Source organism: Vicia villosa, linkage group LG3 (assembly GCF_029867415.1).
Source record: "Vicia villosa cultivar HV-30 ecotype Madison, WI linkage group LG3, Vvil1.0, whole genome shotgun sequence".
NCBI classification, from domain to species: domain Eukaryota; kingdom Viridiplantae; phylum Streptophyta; class Magnoliopsida; order Fabales; family Fabaceae; genus Vicia; species Vicia villosa.
The window spans coordinates 84,157,139-84,176,913 of NC_081182.1; the positions used below are offsets into that span (position 1 = coordinate 84,157,139).

Below are 19,775 nucleotides of genomic sequence, written 5' to 3' on the forward strand. Positions count from 1 at the left end.
TCCTTTACTCAGAGTCAGTATGATTCTTCTCTATTTATTCATAGAACATCTACTGGAATTGTCCTACTTCTTCTGTATGTTGATGATATGATTATTACTGGTTCTGATCATGCTTCCATTCAAAGCCTTAAACAGCAGTTACAAGCAGCGTTTCATATGAAAGATCTTGGTAATTTGCATTATTTTCTTGGTCTTGAGGTTCATTCTACATCTAAGGGCATATTCCTCCATCAACACAAGTATGCCACAGATTTAATTTCTATGGCTGGTCTGCAATCGGCTAATCCAGTAGATACTCCTCTTGAGGTTAATGTTAAATATCATCGTGATGATGGTGATCTGTTGCATGATCCTTTATTGTATCGTCAACTCGTGGGTAGCCTTAATTACTTGACTATTACTCGCCCTGACATATCATTTGCTGTTCAACAAGTAAGTCAATTCATGCACTCTCCTCGCCACCTACACCTGGCAGCAGTTCGACGTATAATTCGTTACTTGAAGGGAAGCTCTCATCGTGGTTTATTCTTTCCTACTGGCGTTCCTCTTAAATTGAGTGCTTATAGTGATGCCGATTGGGCAGGGTGCCCTGATACTCGACGATCTGTCACTGGTTGGTGCATGTTTCTTGGCTCTTCATTGATCTCATGGAAAAGTAAGAAACAAGCGAGAGTCTCTAAATCTTCTACTGAATCTGAGTATCGTGCCATGTCTGCTGCTTGTTCTGAAATAATTTGGCTTCGTGGTCTTTTGGCTGAACTTGGATTTCCTCAAATAGAGCCAACTTCACTTTATGCTGACAATACAAGTGCCATCCAAATTGTTGCGAATCCTGTTTTTCATGAACGCACCAAACATATTGAAGTTGATTGTCACTCAATCCGTGACGCTTATGATGACAGAATAATATCACTTCCTCATGTCAGTACTCAGTTGCAGATTGCAGATATTCTTACCAAGGCTGTTCCGCGTCCACGTCATCAGTTTCTTGTTAGCAAATTGATGCTCATTGACAAGCAGCATCAATTTGAGGGGGGATGTGAATAGGAATTAGTTTAAATGTATTTATTTAGTGTAATTACCGATATAGCCCTGTAACCTTTATATATACGAGAAATAATAATGAGAAAAGTATCAAGCCAAGAATTATTGACACATCTTATACATATGTTGTTTTAACTAATGCAGCCAAAAAAAGCAACTACAATTCCCCTTTGAAAAATTGTGGTTAACACAACTACAAAATATGATTTTCATGAAGTAGCATAAGTAGCACACCGTATCACACATCAAAATCAACAGAGCAAACAACAACATAAGTAGCCCATAAGTGAGGTGATTGTTACACATCAAGAGATCAACTTCATACATGGAACATCTTGTCCTAATCATTAGTCCCCCTTTTTCCACAATTTGGCAAAGGTGTTGAAAGATCCACAAACAGAACAGTAATCTTCATTATGATTCGGGATTTATTCATTTATATATGTGATTTTTATATTATTTGGTAAATGTGTGGTTTAATTTATATAAGGTTTAATGTGATAACATAACTATAATACATCGTCAATTACATCGGTGTATCTCTAAAACAAAGTCAAAATTTTGTGTCGATATGAATACAGAAATGCATCTTCGTTTTTTGTCTGGGTAAATACGGAGTTGCATCTCCAAATTAATTTATGTCAAAATGAGAGTATTTCAGTAAAAAAAAAAATGCATAGATTGCATTGAGTGGATCCATAGATGTATCGCGAGACTAAATTTTAGGAAAAATATAGGGTGAGACTCACTTTATAATATGTTTTGGTGTGAAAAAGGTGCGTCCGAAAAATCCACTTTCAAAATTTGATGGATATTCCCGAATTTCTTTAAAGTGTTTTTTCACAACTTAAGAGTGAGATCGATAAGCAATTCCTCCAATTTTTCTTTGAAGTTTTTTGGTTGATGATTAACTCTAGTCAATATTTGAACTTAGTACTATTGACTTCTTTGCCTTAGACATAGTTATTATTGGCAAACAGTGTATATGCTTTTATTTTTCTCTCTCAATTAAAGTAATTCATCATTAATCTTTTATGATGGTAAAATGCTGAAGAATCATACTATAACATCAAAATGGAATATAAATAATTATGAGACACTCTGTTATTGGTGACTGTACATATCATGGAATGTCCCAAAAATATTCATGAATTAATAAAGGATGCTTAAATACAAAAAACACTTTGATCTTTCTTGTAGTATAAGCTTCTCATCTAAATTCCTGAAGCCAACATCACCTCCTACACCAATGGTGAAAACTGATAGAGATGAATGGCAAGTAAATAATTAGAGTTTTACCTAGTGTTTACTTTTGACATCCTTCAATTCCATACTTATGATACACTTTTGCTTGGTTCTCTTCCCACCATCTTTCAGCTTCCTTCTGCGCAAATCGCTTCCGGCTGTCAAAAAACATGCGAAGTCTCATAAAAAGAGTTCAAGTGTAAAGTACTAGTTAGCATAAGCATTATAAAAAGTGTTACCTAAATCTCACGCGCTTAAGTCCTTTTTCTCCACTCGGCGAGGTTGTCAACGTGATGTAAACACCGTTCTCATACTGTTCTACCCATTCAGCCTTCAAGCCATCTGCAGTGTCTTGTTGAGATTCTGGTGTAAGGAGGTTAGTATTGTTGTCCGTCGATTTGTCATTTTTGAGGAACATGCTTCTACCGAATTTGGATCTTAATGCACTGGAAAATACTATAGGCGAATTCGATAGACTATCCATGTTGGTATTTCTTGGAGTATTCATATCGGTATGTATAGGTGCCAAATTTGGAAGACATTCTTGTAGCACAGCCTTTTGTTCTACTCCATGATTATCTTTTCCTGATAATGTGTGAAGCTGCAAATATGATATATGATGAGTGTTTATGCTATAAGAGTTTTAGTAAGTTATTTATCGAAATAGAGGCTTATACAATAACAATAATAAAGAACTTACCCTTAATGCCAAAGCTTTTATGACCTCTTTTGCTGCTTTGCATTTAGCCGCTTCCTCTTTCGCCACGGACCAACTCTCCTCGATTTTATGTTGACACTCTTGTATTTCATGGTTTTGGAGTTCACATTGCTTTTCAAGTCTCCTAGCCTATCCAACACAGATGAAATTTCAGTTAGTAAAGGAACATGAAAAGTTTAGTTTACAGCTGAAAAGGATACAGAAAACAATTTGTAGCCGAAAATCGAGTCATTACCTCAGCTCTCAGTCTCTGAACTTCTTCTATGAGTAACTTATCAGACTTTGTTGTATCTGTGGATTCTACATTGAGTGGTGAAACAGCAGATATTCTATTTTTGGTTGAAGAATCACGCAGAGCTGAATTTTCGGTACAATTGCTTCTGAATTGTGCTGAACATGGAACTTGTCCACATTGTGGCACATTACCTAACTTATAAGAACAATCTTCTAATTTCTGTTGGCTTTCTTGTTGATTTTTCCAAACCTTCCTTCCACTAGGCATGTTTTTCCGGTAGCACGATTGATGAAGCGATAATAAAGGACCGTTTGTCACATTTGTCTCGCCTCTATCTTCAGTGAGATCACAACTCTTGTTCTTATGCTTTTGTAAATGCTGATAGTTATAATTTCTAGACTTTGATGAGTCCATAATTGAATGTGTACTACTACTTCTTTGCTTTCTATCAAAGCACGAATCACAAACGCGAAAGGCCTTGCTTTTATCCGGGGCTAGAGACGCATTCATAACTTTTTTGCTACTACAAGTGCCGCAGAACAAAAGACCGCAGTTATAACAGTTATGTTTCTTCCTTGTGAAGCCGAATGGTAACCTACAACCACTACAACTCGATTGGTCACTCATTGAAATAGGTTTGTGCAAACATATTGCAACTGTGAAACTTGGACCACAAGTTATTGTTTCTACCTGCCTGTCTCTTAACGCCTCGACAAAAGAAGGTGTGCATCGGTTTTCGGTATCGCCTAACCCGAGTTGTCCGTTTTCGCCTTTTCCCCATGTGTAGACACTCCCGGAAGATGTCAAAACAGCAACATGATATGAACCACAAGATATCTTTTTAACATACTCTTGTTTAAGCATTCCTTCAACCATAACTGCTCTATCCTTAACATGTGGATTTCCCAATTGTCCGAACTTCGCACTTCCCATTGCAAAAACTTTCCCCATGCTAGTAAGTGCTAACGTCAACGTCCTTCCACAAGATACTTGGACAAAATCGTAATCGACAAGCTGCGAAACACATGTCGGTACGAGTTTGTTTCCATTATCAGAATGACCGAGTCTCCCTTCATCTCCATCACCCCATGTAAACAGTTTACCGGTAGAAGTATTGTACTTAAAACGGTCGGCAATGACTTCGATGATCGCAGCCGTATGCCATGTTCCACAAGCAACAGATCTCACACATAGACCCTTAAGAGACTGAACCTCTTTCGGACTAGAAGTGCTCTGATAATTCCCATGTCCGAGAACTCCAAATGTACCGTCTCCATATGTAAACAACCGACCACAGCTAGAGACAATTGCGGTATGCCATTCGCCACAAGCAACACTGGAAATACTAATACCCTCTACAGGTAAAGAAAGTTTATGTGTTAACCACTGACTTCTAATCCTTCCTTCATCAACCAAACCCGAACAAGAAACGTCGTTCCCCCACGCATATACTTCGCCAGAATCCGTCAAAGCACATGTATGGTACTCGCCGCATGCAACGTTTTTTACACGAATATCACTAAGAGAATCAACTATTTTCGGGGAGCTAGTGTCCATATCAATTCTCTGCCCTAACCGTCCCCACTTCCCTTGACCCCAACAGAATACTTCACCTTGTTTTGTCACTATGGCAGCGTGGTTTCCTCCTAAAGCTACATTTTGTACATCTAACATTGCTGTGGATTCGAGTAACTTCGGCACCAAAGAATAATTACTATTTTGGACAAACCTTTCATTCACAATCCCTACAAGGCAACCAATTCCTCCACCCCATATCATTACATCCTTCAACACATTGCTACTGTTATTTCCTACATGTGGAGAGGTAGGAGGCAAGATAGATCTATATGATGACAAATCCTTTTTGTACTCCTTTTCGAAACGAGATGTTTTAACATGGCTATGAACATCTGGATTAATATATGGCGAACTCGGGACTGAATTATCTGTTATACCGTGAATGCTCGAATGGGATGATGCCGATGAATAGAAGTTATCAGATGCATATGACAGGCCATCAGAAAAACACCTTTCCGAAAGTGACAAACTCGGACTTGCACATACACTATGTACCTTTAAAAATTACAACAAAAATGTTATATTTTAGACAAAATATATGTGAAAAAATTCAAGAAACACGGAACATGTAAGAAACCTGAGTAAATTGAGAGGTGTCATCTAGAAGACCGAGATTTTTCTTTCGACGTAAAATTCCGGCCGGACTACTAACACAACTCTGCACTCCTTTGCAGCTTCTTAAACTAGTAAAAGCTTTTGGTTGCTGGCACCTTGAAATCACAGCTTTCAATCCAACAAACCAAGTAGCAGCTTGTGTTTTGTCCTTGCATATCTATAATCAAAGTAAACAAGTCAAGCTATATATATAGAATCTACGTAGCATCTACACCTCTGAAAGAAGGCGTATTTGCGTCTGTTCGTGTCAGACCCAGACATCAACACTTGTGATTACGTTAAATTTATTCCAATAGATAAACAGATATAGAAAATCAAATGCAGTTATATATCAAACGTAGATCACGAATATTACCAGATCAAGAGAGTGTTCACCATTCGCATAGATCAGTGAAAATGAATGACATTCCTTTTCGGTTTCGTTTTGTTTCTGAGTCCTTATCTGAAAAAATGATAAGCCATAACCATCATTAGACCAAAGACCAAAAAATGATAAGCCATAACCATCATTAGACCAAAGACGAAAACATAATTCAAACAAGAAATTATTGATGCTCCTTAACATACATTATTCCCTTGTCCTTGAACAATTTTGGTAACGCCGCTCAACCGCAAATGCTTTTCCTGCTGCCCTGAACACCAGATCAAATTCCTCTCATCCTAGACAGAATCAAGGTAAAAAAAAAAAAGACAAGTTAGTTTCATAATCATAATCATATTATGAGAAATTCTGAGAAGTAATTGTTGAAATAATCAGTTGCATACCGGAGAAAGTCTGAAAGGACATAGCTTCGGTTTTCCTCTACTACCACATTTGAGTAAATAAGCACCTTTCTTTATAGATACAATTGCCTGAAAATAACAACACAGACCAATTTTGAACAGTTTATGCACATTGCACATGAAAATTCTCTAGAAATTTTGTGTAAAACAACCAAAAAAAAAAAAAAACTAAAAAAATATAATAAAAATCAGGAACCTGTTCAACAGCTCTATCAAATGGGAGTGTTCCTGCTAAGGTTACTTGTTCTTCTTCCATTGTCATGTTTCAGTTTCATGGAAGAGAGAAAAGAAGAATAAGAAGAATAAGAGACAAAGAAAACAGAAGAAGAAGTTTATTCTTGAATTTCAGAACAGGTGGAATGGAACCTTATCATTAAGATGCTTTCACTTTCTCTCTCTGTGTGAAGAGAAGAACATAACATAAGAAAACAAAGGTTAGACAGAGTGGAAGAGTGGTTCTTCTCTTCCTTTTATGGGTTCCAATTGTTTATTAAGGATTTGGTGAGAGAGAGAGAGAGTGAATCTATTTTCTTTCTTCACTTCGTAGCTTGTGCTGCACTGACTGAACAACCTCACAGAGAAAAAAACTGCACGTGTGCACACGCCTAACATCACATGCTTTTTTTTTCTCTCATCAAACAAAACACTAGTATTATGTTATTGTCTTTTTCCTCTTTTGTTAATCACAACAATTGCACTTGTTTTTTTGAGTCTATTCATTAATTTACAATTAAGTTTAATTAATTAATATAATAATTAGTAATTTATGCATAACAGCAGAAGATACTATTTGAGTCTTTAGACTAACCAAAATAGTAATTTTTCTAGTTGAAGTATCTGTTTAGGGATGAAAGCGTAATTACAGGACCTAACTTTATGGGACAAATGAATGGTGTTTTTAAATGTAATTTATTGTTTTGGACGCTATGTATTTCAATGTGCGGCAAATGGAGTTTAAATTCTATGTATATTGTAGTACATAATACACATTGTGAGTATTTATTTTAGCATCAGTTTTATTTTACCATAAAAGAAAACTGCTGCAATATTAATGTTACAAAGTTGGAATTGAAGCAAGATTTAATTAAAAGGAGAAATTAATTAAAACATGAAAAGTGAACAAGTGAAATGTCTCGAGTTCAAATTCGAATTCGAATTTTCATATAAGATATTTTTATATAACTATCAATTGAGGAACATCATAATATTATTTTATTTATAAAAAATCTAACTTTATTTTAAGTCATAAATTTAAATTCAAATATAAAAACTTAATTAAAGACGAACCTATTTAGCATTTTTTGTATAAATAGACAAATCTAGTTAATCTTTTTATATATATATATATATATATATATATATATATATATATATATATATATATATATATATATATATATATATATATGGTTTCATAGGTTTTTTTTAATAACTTAAGTTTAGTATATTTAATTAAATTGCTTTTTAAAAAAACTTAAGTTTGACTTTTTTTTATTTAAAAAAATTTGATTTGATTTTAAATAAGATAGGTTATACGCTCCTGTAACCCGGTCTAACATATTCCCGTTCATACTCATTAGAGACTAGTCTCATAGTCAAAGATAAGGGAAAATAAGCTTCGTTTTTTTTTACATAATTCATATTTTTTAACTGTGTAATTCCATAGTCTAATTCTAGAAATTTCTGTTATTCTTTAAATTTTTTCTTTTAAAATGAGTTTCATGCTAGAATTTATTAAATATAATGGTATGTATATTTAATTGCCAACTCTTCTCAGTCAGTTAAAACTACTCGTAGCAAACGGGTATGCCCATCCCATTTACGTCACTCCAACAAAAATTTGAAATAAGTGAGACAGACAGAACATACATAGTTGACAATGCGGGCCTAAAATCTAAATCTTCCTTTCTAAAAATTCAGAGCAAGAAAAATCCGTAGACACTACATGTTTCAATCCTAAAAAAACTATAAAATTTTATGGTACGCAAAAAAAGGAAAGAGTGGGACGGACACGTTGAAGCGTGGGGGCATAAATGTTTTAACCTACCCGCATTAAAATGTGGGTAAAAAGGCATGCTCAATTGATTGGACCTGTTTTATCACCGCTAATTAAAACATGAATATTTGAAGCTTTTTGTGCTAGATTCATGTTGACTCGCTTAAACATATTTTGTTATCTATTTTTTCTTATTAAAGTTAATGTCTTTTTTTATTCCTTAACTTTTTAAATCAAATTGTTTTTTAATGAAGAACAAAGACACCTTTATTAATTAAACATAAATTATTAAATAAAAATAATAGTTTTCTTTATAATCATAATACTAGTTTAGTATTTAATTTTAATTTTAAATATATTCTAAATTTTGATAAATTTTAATCTTTATCTTACATAAAAATAAAACATGAGTATTTTATATAAAAACTTATATTTAATTTATAATTTTAATATAAATAAAATATTAATAATTTCAATTTTATTATCAAATATTTTTTATTTATTAATAAATTTTGATTTTTTTTTGTTACTTACTAATATAAAAGACTCTAAAAAATGATAAATAAAATATTTTAGTTTAACTAAAATAAAATGAGAGAGTTTATAATATGACGTTATACAAAAAGAATTTCTTGCTCGATTTTTGAACTCATTCATATAAAATTTAATTTAATTTTAATAAAAAATTATAAATATTTAATTATAAATTTTAAATTTGTTTTATAGAAGATCTCAAAAAAATTAATTTTAAAAATATCTTACATAATATTTTCATAAAAATCAAATATTTTAATTATAATAAAAAAATATTATTTTAATATTTGTCTTAATCTTCATATTAAGTTGGATCAATCCTCAGAAATCTTTACGGAGTTGTTTGAGATTCGGTTTTTTTAATATTTTGAAGGATTGCGTTTAAATTAAGAAATATATTTGATATTTTTAAAATGTTTAAAAAATAATATACTATCAGAACTCCCTAAGAGCCCCCTCCCTGAGTATTTTTGTAAATGGTCCTTAAACTTTAGATTTGCCCTGTTGAACTTTAGAATACTAAAGAACACAGCTCACCTATATTTAATTTTGTGTAATAGAAAATGAGATTTCAAAATGACCACACTTTTAAGTCTTAAAGTTTTCACCAAAACACCAACATACACCTAAGAACAATTCATATGGTCCATGTTTATGCATGTACAATTTTGTTTTGTCACATTAAAAAGGTAACGGGGAAGCAAGGGAAGTCTAGCAAGATCCCCATGAACAAAAAAAATGACAAAGAAAGATAGAGAAGGTAGTTGAGCAATTATACTACACAATAGAAATAGTAGATATCTTAGGAATGGAATGGATCTGTCATCTGTGTATAACTGATTTTTCATTTGCTTCCAACGTTAGGTTTACTAAAGTCTGTAAAGTAGGTCCCATAGACAGTTCATTTTGACCTTTTTTTAAGATTTTTTTTTTCCTTTTCTGTGTTTTCACATTTGAATCCTGTGTTTAGTCCTTTCCAAAGAAAACAGTAAATCATGTTCAACTATGGGGGACCCTCCTATTTTTATTTATGTTTTATACTATTTTCAATTCTTTCTATACACACCTGTTATACCTTACAGATTCTCTTTACTTGTTTATTTGTTTCCTACGTTATTTATTCATACTTTTTGTTTCACTAGAGATTACAAGTTTCTTATTCTTTTGTTAAAAAAATAGTAATTCTATGACATTCCATATCTATCTAGCTTTTTTTTTATTTAAAAAAATGATAGTATATTTATATATTTAGTTTTTTTTTATAGTATTGCATGATGAATTAACCGGGGTCAACATGACACTTTTCAAATGAAAAGAAATAAATAGTGTATCGGTCAATGCCATGATGAACTTTATGTTTATGGGTTTGGAGGAAATAAAATGTACATTGCTTTTTAGGTTTGAGCCGTGTTAAAATTTTTGGTGTTGTTTTACTTTTGTTAAAATGTACACTTTTTACATCATAGGTGGTCCATGGTACACCATTTTTCTTAATCATTGGATCTAGTAATTGTGGATCTTAGTGTAAATAAAATAAGTAACATTAAAAAAAAATCCATGGCAATGGAGAAAACAATGTTCTAAAAAATACAACAAATCTCACATTAAATAATATTGATCATTAATTTGAAATTCAACAATTTAAATTACACACTCATTATATCAATCTAAAAAAATCTAGATTAAAGACATATTTAACCTCCAAATCTCTTAATTTAATTTAATGTTTTATTTTAATTTCTTAATTAAAATACGTTACAAGTAAGTCTTTTAACTTCACTTCTATTATTCTATTTGGTCTCTTCCGTCAAATTCTGTCAAAAAAACGTTAAGTTTATGGTGACGTGGATATGCAACAAGACTCGAGGTTTAAATGTGACTCGACATTTATACTATAAAGTAGAGTTTTCACTTAAGTTTCTCAAGTTAAAGTTGTTTACCTTCTGAGAAATTTAAGTGGAAACCCTACTTAGTACAAATGTTGAGTCACATTTGAACCTTGGGCCTTGTTTTACATCTACGTCACCATAACTTAATGTTTTTTTTCCAGAATTTGACAGAAGGGACCAAATATAGTAACGAAAGTGAAGTTAAGGGGCTAATTGTAACATTTTTTATTTAAGGGACTAAAGTGAAACATTAAATTAAGTTAAGAGACTAAAACGTGTATTAAGCCTAGATTAAATCAATCAAGATTGGTAACAATTCCAGGTAGGTTAAAAGGCCAAAGCGACATGTCTAATTACAAAGATCAAATTCGGAGCTTCGCCAAGTAAGACGAATGATACGAAATCTCGTTAGAAATTCGAACACCTGATCCCAGTCGCCCAAATATCGTATGTCATTATATCTTATCTGAACTCAATTTGTAGAAAGCATCATGGCCTTTTTCGCAATGGGGTATGGGCATTCTTGATTCTTTTCCCCTAGCCCTCAGGAAGTTAAAGTTCTTAATTGTTGTGGTAGATTACTTTACCAAGTGGGTAGAAGCAGAAGTCTTGGCAAAGATCGTTGTAGTTAAGATATAGAAATTCTTCAAACGAAGTATCCTAGTTAGATACCCGCAATATGTTATTACTCATAATGGGATGCAGTTCACAGACAAAAATATGAAGAAAAAAAACTATTCGAAGGCTTAAAAATCTGACATCACTTTACATTTGTAGAACATCCTTAAACTAATGCGCAAGCAGAGGCCGCCAACCAGATTTTCTTAAGAGGATTAAAGAGAAAACTTGAGGGTTCTAAGTAGAATTAGGTAGAAGAACTCTCACACGTCCGCTGGGTATATCAAACTACATCATATTTAATGATTAATGAAACTCCGTTCATGCTTACTTACGAAACCAAAGTTGTCATCATGGTTGAAATAAGAGAACTTGGCTAGAGAACAACCCACCCCTACTAGAGGAAGATAACATGCAAACAGTGAGGAGTTAAAAGAAACAATGTTTCGTCGCCCTCGTAAGTGTTGTCGTGAAGAAATCTGCAAATACAACAAGAAAGTTGGACCTAACAGTTTCTAACCTATCGATCTTGTGCTATGAAGGGCTAACATTGGTGGGAAAAACTATGGAGACGTTAAATGCACTCCCAAATGGAAAGGGTCACAACGAATCTCGGTTAGCACAAGCAACATAGTGTATACCCTCAAGAATTTACTAGTGGAACTTATACCAAGGACTAAAATGCCACCAAGATAGAACAATACTTCAGCTAAGTCTTCCCTAATTTAAATAAGTGTAAAATCACCAAAACTTCGAAAATGTAACGACATTGAACTAAGTAATGAAATGACTCTTCACTAAATTTTATGAGTTTCCCTTTTAAGGAAAATCAAAGCATGATATAACTCTAACATAACTAAACTCAAAACTTCAAAAGCAATGCGAGTAACGCCACACTAGACACGCCCTCCTCTTGATGGCTAACCGCTCTAGGGCGCGGGCGGTGAAGCTCGAATATGTCAGTCTCGAACCTAGTTTTCACTTGAGGGCAGTGAATAGGAACAAACCCTTGATTGGGCCCGATCCTCTAACGCATCAAAGTAATGATGATACAAAATCATTATAATGCATGATGATGAAATAAAATCATTAGTGATGCATAATGATGAAGTAAAGTCATTCAAGACATTTGATGATGAAACAAAATTATTCATAAATATAAATTATTATACAAAATCATACACACAAAAATTAGAAAGCAAATTCAATCATAAAGACGAAGTGAAATAGTTAACATTAAAAAAGGTTGATGATTACAAAATATTGATAGGGGATGCTACGACAGGAAAAGAAATATGGAGATATGATTAAACAGTAAAATAAATACAATCTTCAAAATCAATAAACTTTCTCTTCACAACCTCTTTCTTCACATCAAGCTTTTCTCATGGAATCTTCACATCTGGATAAAACAGCTCGACCTAACTTCGCACCTCTATTTGTGTGTTTGTTCTCTGATTAGTTGAATATATTTGTCTTTAACATGCCTTGATTTTATAGGCAATTAAGTCTACACATGCACCATTTTCCCGTTAGTTTCTTCACCATCACTATGTTAACCAATTAAGTTGGATATCCAATATCTTATATAAATCCCACATTCATCAATTTCTTCACTTCCTTAGAAATAGTCTTTCTCATTTCTTCTCCATATTTACACCTCCTCTAAGAAACATGCTTAAACCCGGGCTTGATTGCAAGATGATAACACACTATATCGGGATATATTCTTGGCATATCAAATAGTGTCCATGTGAACAAGTCTACATTCTTCTAAAGTAGTTATATGATATCATTTTTCCTCCTTAGTCAAAGATGTCCCTATATGAGTAGTCTGATGATTTTGAGCACCTATTAGTATTGTTTTCAACTCCTCAATTGGTGTCACGCTATCTTTCAAGTAGTCGGATCTAGAGTATGAATCAACATAGTTGACCATATAGGGCGTATTGTTATATGGTCCTCCCATTTTATTTTAAGCCTTAATTTATCTCGTATACATTTTTTTGCCCTTGTGTGTGGTGCTCTTATTTCTCAATTCTGGGAGTTACCCCATACATATCTCTTTTAGGTGCCCTTCCAAAATTAGCTTATCAATCTCTTTCCTTAGGTGGTGACAATCAGTTGTGTGGATGAATGGTTGGAAAATACATAACAAACACCTTTAAAGAGGTATTTGGAAGCAAAGAGATTCAGAATAGTTGAAGACATTGAATGATGAAATGCATTCATTGAAAAATAATATACCAAATGTATATTTATAATTCTTAAATTTTTTATTATTATTTAAATAATTCAAGTTTTATAAAATAATTTTTAAGGTCTATGTTTAAATTTTCTTTTTTTAAAAAAAAGTCCCTTTTAAAAAATTATTGAAAAATCAATAAAAATATGTAAATACGATTATTTATAAATTTTACTAATAGTTGAATCTTATACTCCCTCTGACCATAATTATAAGCAAAGGTTCTCTTTTTAGGTTCATTGAGTAGTGAATGTATTTGGTCTACATAAAAGTATTAGGTGGGAATAGGCTAGGCCGACTAACAGGGGCATACGGCCTAGCCTACACAGGCCAAGGTTGGTCAAGATATTTTTTCAATAAAAAAGGACTAGGCTTTTTTATAAGCCTATTTAGTTAAAAAGGCTAGGCCAAAAATCATATAAAAATTCTTTTAAGTCTGTCAGATCGGCCTATTTAAATAAATGTGAACATTTTTATCATTGTATTATATTTTATACTTTGAATTAAAATATAAAAATAAATTTTAGTTAGAAAATTTCTTTACCCACCTCCCTATGGGGTCACCCCAGCGAAAACCCAAAACTGCCCCTGCTTCGGAAATGAACTTCCGAAGTTATTTTTTTTTTGATTTTTTTTTACTTCGGAAATGCATCTCCGAAAACACCACTTTTTTGGTATTTTCGGAGATGCATCTCCGAAGTCAAAAAAAATTCAAAACCGTGAATATTTTCGGAAGTTCATTTCCGAAAATATTTCTGCATATACAAATTTCCCTCCTTCACTATTTCATCATTTTTCTCCAAAACTTCTCAAAACCCTCTCTAAAACCCAATCAATCTCCATCAATTTTTCGCCCTAAAATCAAGTTTCAAACCGTTGATCACGTTAAAGGGAGCATAGAAAGCTACAATTTCAGGTAAACATCTCTCATTTAATCCCCTATTTCACTACATTGATTCAACAAATTTATGCTGAAAACTGATATGGTTCGGAAGTTCATTTCCGAAATATATCACCTAATAAATTTCGGAAATGAACTTCCGAAATATGCCCTGGCAGTTAAAAAAAACAGTTTTGGTCAATTTTGCTAATTTTTGCATTTGTTAGGTATGGTGCATCCGGACAACATTGTGCAAGACGATGGAGTATTAAATCCAGAAATTGTCAACGTTAATAACGATCCGGTTATTGACGCTACTCCCATGATCAATGCAGTCGATGTTCGACAACATTTTACAAATGATCGGAGTTTCGGTAGTGGAGAACAATTGATTGATTGGGTTCGGAAGGAAGCTAACAAACATGGATTTGGAATTGTTATTTTAAGGTCGGACAACGGAAATAGTAGGCGGAAAGCTTTCGTTGTTTTGAATTGCGAACGGGGTGGTAGATATGTACAATCAAACTGGGTGCTAAAACACGAGGACACGGGATCGAGAAAGTGCGGGTGTCCGTTTAAGTTGCGTGCCACTCGGAGGGTTGATGATTTGTGGCGGTTAACCGTAATTTGTGGAATGCATAATCATGCCTTGGATGTCAAGTTACACGGGCATCCAATGGCGTGTCGTTTGTCCCGCGAAGAGAGAAATGTGATATCGGACCTAACGATAGTCAAAGTGGCGCCTCGCAACATACTTGCCGATTTGAAGCGTAAGAAACCGGATAGCGTTTCAAATATCAAGCAAGTTTACAATGAACGACACAATCTCAAGGTTTTGAATATGGGCCCTCGGTCGGAAATGCAACAACTTTTGAAACTTCTAGGCGATAACAATTATGTTTCAAGCTTCCGAACCTCCGAGGACAAAGTTACCGTGCGTGATATTTTTTGGACTCATCCCGAAAGTATCAAATTGTTCAACACATTTCCAACCGTTCTAGTCATGGATTCGACGTACAAGACAAACAAGTATAGGCTTCCTCTTCTAGAGATCGTCGGTGTGACCTCGACGGACAAGACTTATTCGGTGGGGTTTGCTTTTTTGGAGTGTGAAAAAGAAGAAAACTTTACGTGGGCCTTGGGAATTTGCAAGTCTTTGTTAGTTGATCAAGAGGTTATGCCAAACGTCATTGTCACCGATCGAGACAATGCTTTGATGAATGCGGTCGATACCGTCTTCCTGACATTGACCGCATTACTTTGCCGGTATCACATAACTTGCAACGTGAGAAGCAAGTTGAAACCCGTGGTTGGGACAAAAGATAGGCCGGATGAAAACGGTAAAGTTGTCAAAGCCGGTGTTGTGGTTGAAAGGATAATGTCGGCATGGAAGGAAATTTTGGATGCACACTCCGAAGAGGTGTATACCGAGAAATTGGTACACTTTAGGTCTTTGTGTGGTTCCATTAGGACATTTTGTCATTACGTCGAATCCACCATTCTTGACAAAGTTAGAGAAAAAGTCGTGTGCGCTTGGACAAATCGAGTTAGACATCTTGGTTGCACCACGACTAACCGTGTTGAATCCGCACATGCGGTCTTCAAGAGGTGGTTGGGTGATAGCAAGGGAGATTTGTGTCGGGGATGGGACACCGTGAACCAAATGCTTGAAAATCAACACAATGAAATTCAAACATCGTTCGGTCGGAGCAAGACGGTTATGGAACACCGGTATAAGGGCCAAATTCTATTCTCCCAATTGATTTACAACATATCTCGAACGGGTTTGAATTTTTTGTTTCATGAAGCTAAACGGTCGGAGACCACGGGGCCCGATAGTTCATTATGTGGGTGCACCATTAGAAAGACGTACGGACTTCCATGTGCTTGTATACTTGCAAAAAAGAAGAAGTTGAATTCACCAATACGCATGGATGAGGTAGCCGACCATTGGAAGAAGCTTCGTTTTGATGATTTTGACCCGCCGAAAGAAAATGATTCCAAAATCACCATCTCCGACGAGTTGGAAGTGATAATGGAGAAGTTTGCTAAAGCGGAAGACACAACAAAAATGCACATAAAAGAACAATTGCGAAAGATCGCATTTCCGGAGACCACCGATTTGAAACCGCCATCTCAACCGGTTAAAACGAAAGGTGCACCGAAAAAGTCCAAAATTACACAAGATGACACGTCAACAAAACGATCTCCTTCCTACTTTGAACATGTTGATGCATCGTTCCCGGAAATTCATGAGACACCGAAGTCTAAGTGTAGTGGTAACAAAGGAGCCCGTATTTCGAAGCCACCTCGTACACCGCCGATCAAAAAATCACCAATTGTCTACATTGATGAGATGCCACTTTTTATGCACAAATATATCGATAACATCGTTGATGTTGGAGGCGACGACAATTGTGGATATCGGGCCGTTGCGGGTTTGCTCGGTAAAGGGGAAAATAATCACACTTTAGTCCGACGGGAACTCATTGCGGAGTTGACTTCGTATCGGGACATCTACGGCCGACTATATGAAAATCAAGAAAAGTTTGCAAAAATTCATGATGCACTTGTTCCATCACTTACCGGTATCGCTCCGGTTTCGAAGTGGATGTCATTCCCCGATATGGGTCATCTAATAGCAAGTGCGTATGATATGGTGTGTATCGATTTGACGAGGTTTGGACTAAGTGAGACTTTCTTTCCACTTCATAGTCGACCGCCGTTGGACGCGTCGGGCCGCATCATATGCATCGGGTATCTACGATCGCGGCACTTCGTTCAAGTGTTTTTGAAACCGGGTTGTTCTATACTGGCTACTTCTTGTCAATGGACGGCACATCGTTCAAATGAGGCGGAGACTTGGCCGGATCCGTTCGTTTCGAGGATGGCGGAGTTTGAAGAAATGATGAGCAAAGAGCGCGAGCAAAATAGAGAGCGGTCGAAGAACGTGCCTATTTTGGACTTAGGATCCACCGATTGGTTCGGTGAATTTTAGTTCGTTCCGGATCGTTTTTGTTTGTAACGATCATTTTTTGTATGTATTGTTGTTTATCATGTAAAATCGGACCGATTCAATACATATATAATATAAGTATGTTTTATGTTGTCATTGCCTATTTTATGCCTATTTTGTATGCTTTTGGTATTGTTTACACAAAACAGAATGCAATGCACAAAATGCAAAATTCACCTCTGTTTCTGCATAATTCGGAAATGAACTTCCGAAATATAAATGTCTGGAGCCTATTTTCGGAAGTTCATTTCCGAAATGTCCCCTGAGGCAGGATAAGGTTTGTTGGGCCATTAATGCTCCAATAAGTCTATAAATACTACACACTCTTTTTCATCCTCTTCACACCACAAAACACAAATGACACAAACCTACCCCCACCTAGCATTCGTCTACTTTGAAACCGGCTACCCGATGCCGTTCCAATTTCGCTTCTCGCGCGACACGCCGTTTGCGGAATTGATACCGTCGCTCAACACGCTTTTGCGCTATCCCGAGAATCGAAAGGTTGTCAAGCTCGAGTACCGCTCGCCATCGCTTAACGACGAGGGAGGCATTAAGTTCACACCTTTTAAAATCAAGAACGACGAAGATTTAGCGGTTATGTGGACAACGTTCGACCGATTTTCTTCGAAAGGCCCGATCGAGTTGGACGCCAAACTTCAAAGATCGGCGGACGACGTTATCAAAATGTTGACTCATCCCCACCTACCCGTGTTCAACAATATGTAACTTTAATTTTCAGTAATATTATCGTTGTAACCTTCACCCGATTAAATAAAGCGAATCGTTGTTGTTTTTCATTTTTCTTCTGTCCAGACATAAATTCGGAGGTTCATTTCCGAATTCCATCATGGGGGTGCGTTCGGAGATGAACTTCCGAAACACCACATTTTCTGATAATGTAACTTTATTTCGGAGATGCATCTCCGAAACCAATATTTTATATTAAAAAAAACACGTTTTCGGAAGTTCATTTCCGAAAACACCTTTTTTCCAAAAAAAAGTACCGTTTCGGAAATGAACTTCCGAAACAAGGGGTAATGTTGTAAATTCACCAGGGGTGAGCAAGAAGGTTAGGAGGTGGGTGAAGAAATTTTCTTTAGTTATCTTGAAGAAATTATGAGAATAAGTTGAAAAAAATTTATGAACAATATGATATGTTGTTTTCATAAGTTCTCTCAAATAAATAATATACAAAACATATGCTACTAACTATATTCGAATAAGTCAATGCAAACAAAAATCCAGGCTCATTGATATTTTAATTTTTTAGTCTATTTAAAAAATAATTGAATTACTTATTTACAAATATTCAAATGAAATAGGCTTCTTAGTAGGCTTGTAGGCCAATCAGACCTTCAAAAAGACCAGACTCAGACTTAAAAGTAAGTCTATGATAGACTACATGTCAAGTTTAGGTTTTGAATATTTTAGAAGGTCGGACTCAAGCTTGACAAAGTCTAACTCTGCTCGGTCTATTTCCACTAGGGATAATAATAGGCTAGATCGGCCTACAGGGGCCTATAGCCTAGCCTATTTAAGACCAGGTCAGGTCAAGCCTATTCAATAAAAAGATCAGACTTAGGCATTTTAAAAGCCTATTTAATTAAATAGGATATACTTCAACTATTAAAAAAACCTATGAAGCCTTATAGGTCAGCCTATATTTTCATATATATTAAAATTAGTCAAAATAGGATGGCATATATATGATTATATATTAGAATAAATGCTAAATATATAGGTTGGCCTATATATATATATATAGGCCGACCTACGAGGTTTCTAAAATAATATGGATTAGTTGAAAATCCTAAAGAGAAACATGTTTTTAAATAGACTAGACTTTTAAAAAGGTCAAGTTAGACCAAAGAAAAGAGCCTATAGTAGGCCATAGGCCAAGTTCAGACCTTGTAAATTTATCGTAGGCCACGCCCAGACCTTAAAAAACCTAACCTACTTTCACCCCTAATTCCCACCCTTACTCCTAATCAATATTTATATAAGAAAAAAATAGAAACTCACAGTTAAGCTATACATTTCAATACAATTGATTACATATTTATAAAATTGCCATTAATAATATTTTATTAGTTTTGGTGTTTTTTTAAATGAAAGCTAGAATAGAAAAATATTGTTTAAAAAACAAATTAATCAAATAAATTTCACTCTTTTATAGTTTTTAGAAACTAAAATATTGTTTAAAAAAATCAAACGTATCTTTAATATTGTTTAAAATTGTTATTTATCATTTTCTTTTGCTTGATTCTTAGAGACTCAAACTCATCTAAAGTGGCGTGATCCACTTGATGAAATAATCAACGAGTTTACTGTTAGATGCCAATTTCTTCTGTTTAAGTTTAAAATAAAAAAATAGAA

At 34.6% G+C, this 19,775-nt stretch overlaps 1 protein-coding gene across 1 annotated transcript; it reads right to left on the reverse strand.

The window, feature by feature from the left end:
* Positions 1-2,022: 2,022 nt before the first annotated feature.
* Positions 2,023-6,804, reverse strand: LOC131662095 (PH, RCC1 and FYVE domains-containing protein 1-like). The gene is made up of 9 exons (XM_058931788.1): positions 6,415-6,804; positions 6,201-6,287; positions 6,003-6,095; positions 5,791-5,877; positions 5,398-5,592; positions 3,243-5,315; positions 2,990-3,136; positions 2,529-2,890; positions 2,023-2,447 (listed from the first exon to the last, which is right to left on the reverse strand). The coding sequence occupies exons 1-9, from the start codon at positions 6,478-6,480 to the stop codon at positions 2,351-2,353; spliced, it is 3,207 nt and encodes a 1,068-aa protein (XP_058787771.1). The 5' UTR covers positions 6,481-6,804; the 3' UTR covers positions 2,023-2,350.
* Between the last annotated feature and the right edge of the window lie 12,971 nt (positions 6,805-19,775).

Excerpts from the sequence above, each read along its gene's own strand:
- LOC131662095 (XM_058931788.1), bottom strand. The coding sequence starts at position 6,480 with ATGACAATGGAAGAAGAACAAGTAACCTTAGCAGGAACACTCCCATTT. Across the intron at positions 5,878-6,002 it reads TTCAAGGACAAGGGAATAAT|ATAAGGACTCAGAAACAAAA; the intron begins GTATGTTAAGGA and ends TCATTTTTTCAG. Across the intron at positions 5,316-5,397 it reads ACACCTCTCAATTTACTCAG|GTACATAGTGTATGTGCAAG; the intron begins GTTTCTTACATG and ends TAATTTTTAAAG.